We start from the raw sequence: 8,903 nt of genomic DNA on the forward strand, positions 1-8,903 counted from the left end.
TAACTTTTTGTCTGAGCGCTTGGCTCATCGGAGCGCCCAGTCTTGTATGTGCAGGAGTGACATTATGACTGGCCGCATTGCCAGATGACATTTAACCTTGGATACAGGGATAAAAGACACTTGGCGTCCCTCTGCTGTGACACCAGACTAACTGATAGATGTTGGTAATGTTGAGGGAGATGTCACACTATGTTTTTTCTCTCATAAATATGTTGGCATAAATTACCATTTCAGTCAACACTTCTGTCAGTGATTTGATAAACCCCAAAACAGTTGGTGGCTCAGCAGGATGAGGCGCTTGTGTTTTCCAAACATCAAGAATTAAAATTTGTCTTTCTGTCCTTTCTACTTCAGTTCAGTGTGCCACAGGATGAGCTGCCAGTCAGCGTGATTTAAGAAAACACACACACACATGCACACACCATATTTGTCAGGAAGACTTTTTAGAATTCATTTGAAAGGTTCAGTCACATATAAACTTCTTTCCTTCTTGTCCTCCCTCCATTTCTTTGTCTCTCTCGCCGTCTCTCCCATCCTTGCCCTCTCCCCCATCCTTGCCCTCTCCGTCTCTCCACATTCTCAACATGCTCTTTACTCCTCACTCCTCTATCTCTTACTCTCTTTTTCCTTTCCCTTCACTTTTCCTTTTCCACCCTCTGGCACACCGTCTTCCTCCTGCCCTTCACTGCCTTGTTTGCTCTCTCCCAGTCTGTCTCTGCTAAACCATGACTGCAGGCCAAACTGTGTGATGGTGTTTGAGGGAACCAAGCTGCAGCTCAGAGCTGTGCGAGATATCAACCCCGAAGAGGAGGTATCAACAAGAAGCAAAAACACTCACATTGCATCTTCACAACATTAACCATGTAGTATGGCAGTTTTTATTGACTCTGATGGTGCCTCTTCTATTATGGCCGTCTTCTTTATGAGCAATATTTATTGAATGTTTTTATTTGTGGTTGTTATAGATGGAGGAGCTGATACCCTAAAGCCATTTTGAATGACACAATCAGAAACTAGAAACCACATTTTCACTGGACACACCTTCACTGTGGTTATTGTCAGAGTAGTGCGGTAGTGATAAATGTTGGTGAAAGTATATTACACTTAATGTTATTACAGAATTGTTCACTGCAGCACAGGCAGAATGACACCTCCATACTTCTTTGTCCCTACTGACTAGATGTAATGAGATGCGCCCACACCATCTGGACTAAAACACACATACCTTCCTACTTACACAAATTCCATCGCAATTCTTAAACAGAGCAAAGCAAATATAACAAAGTGATATATCAGAATGCTAAAATAAAGTAAAAACAAATCAATTTTATCTCAAACAAAACTGTTCTGTCTGTGTCCAGCTCACTATAAGTTACATCGAGACATTGTCGTTGACTGAGGATCGGCAGAGACAGCTGAAGGACCAGTACCATTTTACCTGCCGCTGCCAGCGATGTGACACTCAAGACAAAGTAAGACACACGAAGCTTGAATTACTCCCAAATTAAAGCCTCAGTATGTAATTTAAGGTAGGACTAGCATGAAACTCTAAATTGGTCCATTCTCCTCTGCCCAGCGCTCCCTCTCCCTGCTCCACCATACTCTACTATGATCTATTATGCCACGCTCTGCCCAATTCTGCAGGTATTTGTCATTATGAAATTACAATAAATGAGAATGCAACAAAACTTACTGATCAAGCAGAAAAAAATTGAAAATCTCAGACTGATTAGAGAGGTCAGTCTTGGTCAAAACCTTTCAGATGATACAGTATCTCTGCACTGCTGACAGTGCTGTTCAATGAGTCTGGGTCACAGGAGGCTTTGACAGCTCCTCTCCACAATAATACAAGTTTTGAAGCCTGTTCCTACCATATAAATATTAGAAAAATGTTACTAACTTTAGCTTTAAAGTCATGTTATTTCATTACAGAAGTAAACCATGCTAGGCCGCTAATGTTAGCTTTAGATGCTAACACATCCAGAAGGAAGATGGAGTCCTTTGGCTGCTTTTAACACTCCATCTTAAAAAGCCAAACTGATGTTAACCCTGATTGTTGCTCTTTGTCCCGCTCTCTCTGTGCAAAAGACGCCACCTCTTCACTCTGGCAGCCACTGGTTCAGACTTTCAGCGGCTGGGGGGTCCGCCACAGCAAGCTGTTTGAAATGACTACTCATGATTTGAAAAGCACTTCTTATAAACTTTGCTAAACAGCAGACGGGGGCTAATTTACAGACTTGCTGTCGCCAGCAGACTGTCATGGAGAGGGGTAGGATAGCCGAGAGACACCACATCCTGTCCCATTGTCACTGGGTTTATGAGACAATGTGTAAAATCTTAGTTAGTGCATCTTTAAGATGAAGGAATCCTCCACCTATATTATTGATTGTTAAGCCTTCATCTCAGTATTATAATGATCAATAGTTTGTATGTAAACTTCACCGTTATTGCCTTTTTCAAGTTACACAGTCACACACATACTTGTATTTTTGTCTGTATGAGAAGGTTTTCCCCTAAACCAAACCTAACCCAAATTTCTTGATCTGTTCACTTTCCAAAAAATTTTCTTGAAGGATGTAAAACTGTGGTTTTGACAAAACCAGTTCAAACACACACACATGCTGCAGTTGGCGTATATACAGTCTGTCGGAGCATAACGTGTTACAGTGTGCCCTGTCCTGTCCTCTCCTTTGCCTCCTTTATTCTCACATTCTGTCTCATCTCCTGCTGTCCTCCTATCCCTCTCCATCACTCTGTCACACTCCACCTCTTCACACCTTTTTCTCTTCCCTCTCACTCTGACCACCTACAGAAAAATCGCGTCTTTCAGCTGCAGTTTTCTTTTCCATCCATCTTAATCCACTCCATCTTTCTGTTTTAGTGTTTTGTGTCTCTCTCTCAATCCCCATGCTTTTATTTCTCAGCGTCTTTTTTCGTTTTTGCCTCTGGCTTTGCTCTCTATAGACTGTGTGTGACACTTTGCTCTTACTGTACCACAACACAGCAGCACTCAAAAATGTTTCTGTGTGTTCGAGATAAGGTAAGAGGGAGCAGTGACATTTGTTGTGTTCAACACACCTATGTTCTATATACGACACACGCATGGACATGCTTGCTGGTGTTCTTCCTGTTTGTCTTTAATCTTCAGCTGATGATGGCAGGTTGTGACTCAGAGTTGTTTTGGAGAAAGATGACTGTTGACATTGAACCTGGTGGATGGTGTTTGTATGTTGCTTGTTTTTCTCTGTGCATATGCACGTGTGTTATGATACTTAAACCAGACTGTGTTCTGTAGAACAAATATGTCTCGTCCTCTCTTTTCTAGGATGAACTCATGCTGTTTGGCGACAAAGCAACATGGCGCCTGTTGAAGGAGGCTCTTCCTAGACTGGAAAGGCTGAAAGCAGAGTCAGGTATCCTTTAATGCCAAGATGGACACAGTCTGTGGACAGTAAATGTTGTCATTATCCATCACCCATCACACGATAATGATTCCTTCTGAATAAGTCAGACTTCCTCACTGTTCACATCACACTGTGCATTGTGTTTTGATGTTTGATAAAAATGTTTAACAGGTTCAGACCTTGTAAGCTGACCTGTATTTATTCTGACAGACAGCAGTCAAACAATAACTCAGTAAAGGTAAAGAACATAACTGTGTTGAGTGAGTATATAACCCCCACCACGTTTTTCATTTACTAGTGATTTAAATAGCACTGCCCCCAGTAGTCAAATAGTCAAGTCTCCAACAAATCATATGGCAGCTCGACTTTATTTGGGGAGGCGATGGTGGTGTGTGGGTAGAGCAGTCGTCTCCCAACCGGAAGGTTGAAGGTTCAAATCTTGGTGCCTGCAGTCCACATATTGAAGTGTCCTTGGGCAACACCGTTGCTCGTGATGGCAGCACATATGCATGCGGCGGCCCAGGGCCCTTGGCTCCAAACATAATTTTGTTGTACGTGTCACAATGACAATAAATAAAGCTGCTTCCTCTTATATATCATCAGTTTAAATCTTGCATCATATGCAGCTGGGTTTATTCATTTTTAAAGTCTCAGAAATACTGTATCTTCCTGTTACTCTTTAGCATTTAAATACTGATGCTAATGTGGTTGAAATCATCACTGAAATATATGCCAGTTGATTTTCTGACAGTCTAGGCTATACACACACACACACATATATATTAATAAAAGACAGAAAGAAAGAGCACTGAAGAGCCGACTGACAGTCAGCTGACAAAATCTTTAGGCGGGTACAGCCCTAGAAATAAACCCAAGAGATCCCAGAAAAAGGCTCATACTCCAAATCTGCTTCTTTAGTAGAAGGCTCTGGCCTGTGAGTGAACCTGTTACTCTACCTGGGAGGACAGAGCAGGAGAGAGAGAGAGCAGGAGGAAAAACTCACAAAATAATGCCCTGGCTGAATTCTAACATAATGAAATAAAGTGTATACACAAACTGATTTCAACAAATACAGTATCTGAGATTCCTGTCTTAGGTGATAGGAGTCTGCAGCTCTTGGTTGCACATTTTTGGATGCCTAATATAAATGTCACTCCTCCTTAAATGACCTTCCAGATTGGCAAGCACTGTTCGAGAATTGTAGGCATTTGTTATCAACTGTTGGTGCCGACATCCCTGATGAAAATCTCTACAAGCTCCGAATGATAGACATGGCTTTAGATGCCTCCGTCCACCTGGGACACTGGGCAGAAGCTATGAGATATGGGGAGAAGACACTTCCAGTTTACAGGTAAATGTGTGTGTGCATGTGATAAAACTCTTGGACTGAGAGATGCTGTCTTTCCTGTATGGACAGCAGTGTAATGAAAGTGCCAGAGAAACACTTCTCTTAGTGAAGGCAGACATGCATAGCTATCTTTACCAATGTGGACCATTACTTCAAAGTTATTACTTTAAATATTTGGGCTGCTGCTCAATCCTGATGCCATAATAGTCTTAATGAATTAACTGAAACAAAAAACGATAGTGGAGTTTAAATGGACCCATAGCCTGTAAATCTGCATATCAGATTTCAGTAGCTTGCATCAACCGTTTACTTTTCTTGTTCTGGGTTAGGACCTCCTCCAACACTCACTCGCCCATGTGTCTTGTTTTCTGAGGTGTGAAGCTCAACCTTATCCCCAGTGTGGGTACGTGAGAGAGGAAGAGAGTGAGACTAATTGATCTTGTGTGAAGGGCAGAGCTCTAGTGGAATAGTTGTGCTCTCTCAGACACACCAGTGACAGAAGAGACACAGCAACACATTCTTTCAATAAATAATCAGAAACGGCAGTAGAAAGAGAGATGGTGATGAGAAAAAGGGGATGGAGAGGAACTGAGAAAAATGTGTCTCAAGGAAGCAGAGGTGAAACGGAAGCAAGGTTGAGGGTGTGGTGGGGAGGGCGAAATGAAAGAAGTAACATCAGTGTAAAAGAATCACAAGAGGGGAAAAGTGTGAAATAAAACATAAGTGAATGAGGAAAACGGACAAAAGGAGGACTATAGGAATGCAGTGAGCATTAGCTTGGAAAGGAGAGAGACTAAATGACAGGAGGAGAGAAACACATGCATGAGAAATAAGAGAGTGGGAGGAGGATCCTCCATATTCATCTCCTATCTTGCTCTGGGCTCCTCAGATGAGAGAGAAGAACGATCGCTGCAGGAGTTCTCTCTCCTGTCTTTCCCCTCATTCTGTATTCCTTTCTTATTTCACTCCTTGCAGGTCTTCAGTTTCTCTGTTCACTCTGATGTATTGAGAGTTTTTTCCACACGCCTGTGTGCGAGTAATGCACACCTGCTGCAGGCTGTACATGCTGCTATAGACATGCTCACACATTCATGTGAATTCATGCACATTCATGAAAGCGTGTATGAAGTGTATTCTGTGACTGAACATGTGAAGTACATCTTCACCGAGCAACACTAAAAATGTAAAAAAAAAAAAAACTAGTTTGATAAATCTTTGACTCATTTTGTTGTTTGGTCACTTTTTGTTTTGTTTTCTATTTCTGTGGATAACTTCCCAAAAATAGAAGAAGCACCAGTCCACTGAGATTTTCAGTCCTGCAGTAACAGCTAAAATGTCTTAAATAATATACAGCTCAGTGTAATTAATGGTTTTTGCTTAGTTCCCCCGAGGGAGGACCGATCTGTCTAGAGACACCTTTATCCAAGAACAGTCAACATTAGAGACATGGGTTTTTCTTAGTGGTCTTATTATTTTAGTGTTTTATGCTTGTTGAACTTGCAAGTTTTTACCCTGTCCTGTCTTGCATTATTATTATTCTATTATTGTTGTTATTATTCTACTTTATAGGTTCTTACCTTACCTTTTCTTGTATCTTGTCTTATTGCCCATATTTTTGATGGTGCTTGTTTTACAGTGTGTAAAAACACTTTGGTCAACTCTGGTAGTTTATTAACTATATAAACGAATTGAGGCGAATTGAGCTAAGTAAATAGTTAAACTGGGATTTAACTAAGTTCTTTGTGTTGCTAACAGATGCAGGGCGTAGCATAGAGCTGAACCCTCACAGCTAATGTTTCCTCCATGTTTTTTGTTTTGCTCAATGAGATAATCCATGTTTCTCTCTCAATAAAACAGCAGGCCATGAATCTTTTGTTTCAAACTAGAGCCTCATTAGTTCCACTGCATTTGCCTGGAAAAGCTACACTTTAATACAACTCTTACTTTCTCCTTCTTGCCCCCTATTGTACTTATAGCCAAGAGCTATGGCTTTCTAACTAGCTGCATACGGCAACGGCGTACAGTATTTGTCTTCAATTTACTCTCCCAGAAAATAGGAGGGAAGAATTCATGAGGCAGCAAGTTAATGAAATAATTTTAATTGCTGTGTGGTTCTATATGCAAAGAGGAAATTTAATTGGAGTTTGGTCTTGATAAGTGTGCTTGCATGCATTGCTTGAATCATTTACTTATTAAATAAATATTGTAAGCTGTTACTGTTAATGGAGGACTAATGCTATTGGCTTACTCTTTGAACTTATTATTTAATATTTCATGTATACCCAGAGGCTTGGAGACCACCTCTGTAATTGGTGAGCTTGCAGTTAATCGGCTTGAAGGCACGAACAACCGCGCTGTTAGCATTGAGAGTGAAAACTGCTGGAAAATTAGCAGAGAAGCTAGAGTTTTAAATTCCTCCTCCTGTGGCCACAAAAAGTTAATTAACATTGATTGCACTCCATTCAGAAAACAGATCTTCATTTCAAGTCAAAGAGTGTAAAACTCGTAGCCTGAGAAGCTTGTTGTTTTCAGTCCAGAAAGAAAAAACTCAGACCAGTTTGTAGCAGACACAGCGCTGTTTCTATGTGATTGAACTGGGAGCACATTGAACCCTCTTGTGGTGTGTTTACTCTGTAGAGGAGTGAAGTCAGCCAAATACCCCTGGTTACACAGGCTGAAGTAGATTCAAATTAACCTTTGTGTGCAAGCATGCTCATACATTAACACTGTTGTGTGTCTTTGTTTGCTTACAACTCTTTTTGTGTGTGTGTCTGAGAGTATCTGAGAGAGTAAGAGAATGGAAATGGAGAAGAGTTTGTGCTTTTTGGGTGTACATTTTAATGCTGTCTTATAACGGTAATGTCAATCACATGAGAAGTGGAAAGGAGAACAGAATCAGAATCTGGTTTATTGGCCAGGTGTGTCAGACACACGAGGAATTAGACTCTGGTACATCGGCTCTCAGTGTGTATGTACATATCCCCATGCAAGGGGCAAGTAAACAGTAAATCAGCATAAGGCTGTGTATTATAACAAAATAAACAGTATTAACAAGCAACAAAACAACGCAAAATAAGCAGTATAAACAGGCAGAAAACAATGCAGACAGACAAAGGAATGCTCATTGTGAAACGAGATAACTAGGAATAAAAATAAATAGAACAGGAAACACAGTGAAGATTTAAAAGGGCAACCGAGGTAGAGTGGAGGTGAACGGAGAGAGGCCACTGACTGACATCACAAAGTTGAACTCCTACAGCTAACAGGGCAAAAAGCACAAATATAAACAGGCAGGAGCCCGTGAAATAGGAAAGGGAAGGAGAGCTTAGAGGAGAGGGATGTAGAAGAAAAAGATTGGTGATAAGAGTGGAGTAAATGAGTGTTTTGGGAACTCCTCTGTTTGCCAGCAACACAGCTGCTTCCTAAAAGTCCCTGGTGTGTGTTTATCTTTATAGGACAAGGAATGTCCCAGTTTGTGTGTGTGAATTGCCTCGTAAAGCATGTATGTTTGTATAGTTTTGTGGGGTGTACTCTTTATACAAGGTCATCAAGCATCAGTGTGCACACAGATGGACACAAACTATAAATATTTGCATTTTAGCTGCATTTCAAGATGAGTAACAATGCACAAAAACAACATGGACACAGAGGAACAGTCACACAATACATTTGTGTGAATGCATTTCAAGATGAGTAATCATTTTCCTATGTGCATACTGCCTGTCTGCGTTGTGGGAGTCTCTTAATGTCAGGTTATTGATCTGTCTGATCAGAACTTTGGCTCTGTCACCATGGATACACATCCCCGATCCAAACCTTGACATAAAAAGAGCAGTGCTCGCTCTTTCTGGAATTGAAAGATGAATATCTCTAGAAGGTACATGTTTGTGTGGATAACAAGCAGTGTATTCATGAATAAATACACCAACACTGTGCACAGGTGCACTGAATACTGTAGAAAGAAATTCTTGATAAAATGATATAGTTACGGTGGCCGACACGGTCACAACACATGCAAAAGACACAACACATGCAAGACACAAACGCGGTATTGAACAAAACACATGCAAACGGAAAACGCTGCATTAACCAAAAAAAACACATGCAAGACAGAAACGCGGCATTAAACAAAACACATGCAAAAGGAAAAC

At 40.9% G+C, this 8,903-nt stretch overlaps 1 protein-coding gene across 3 annotated transcripts in view; it reads left to right on the forward strand.

Annotated features, from left to right (window-relative positions):
- The window catches only part of smyd3 (SET and MYND domain containing 3), a 78,626-nt gene that overhangs the window by 62,279 nt on the left and 7,444 nt on the right, over positions 1 to 8,903 (forward strand). For 2 of the 3 annotated variants that reach the window (XR_002274145.1, XM_020589968.1), the window contains exons 7-10: positions 709 to 811; positions 1,362 to 1,472; positions 3,326 to 3,413; positions 4,581 to 4,755. Coding sequence is in view for 2 of the 3 variants with exons in the window: in XM_020589968.1 (XP_020445624.1) it covers positions 709 to 811; positions 1,362 to 1,472; positions 3,326 to 3,413; positions 4,581 to 4,755 (477 nt within the window). In the remaining variant the exon portion in view is untranslated. Of the gene's footprint in view, positions 1 to 708; positions 812 to 1,361; positions 1,473 to 3,325; positions 3,414 to 4,580; positions 4,756 to 5,727; positions 6,926 to 8,903 lie in introns of those variants that run through there. The other variant, XM_020589969.1, reaches the window with a different exon arrangement.

Source organism: Monopterus albus, unplaced genomic scaffold (assembly GCF_001952655.1).
Source record: "Monopterus albus unplaced genomic scaffold, M_albus_1.0 scaffold10.1, whole genome shotgun sequence".
In the NCBI taxonomy this organism is placed as follows: domain Eukaryota; kingdom Metazoa; phylum Chordata; class Actinopteri; order Synbranchiformes; family Synbranchidae; genus Monopterus; species Monopterus albus.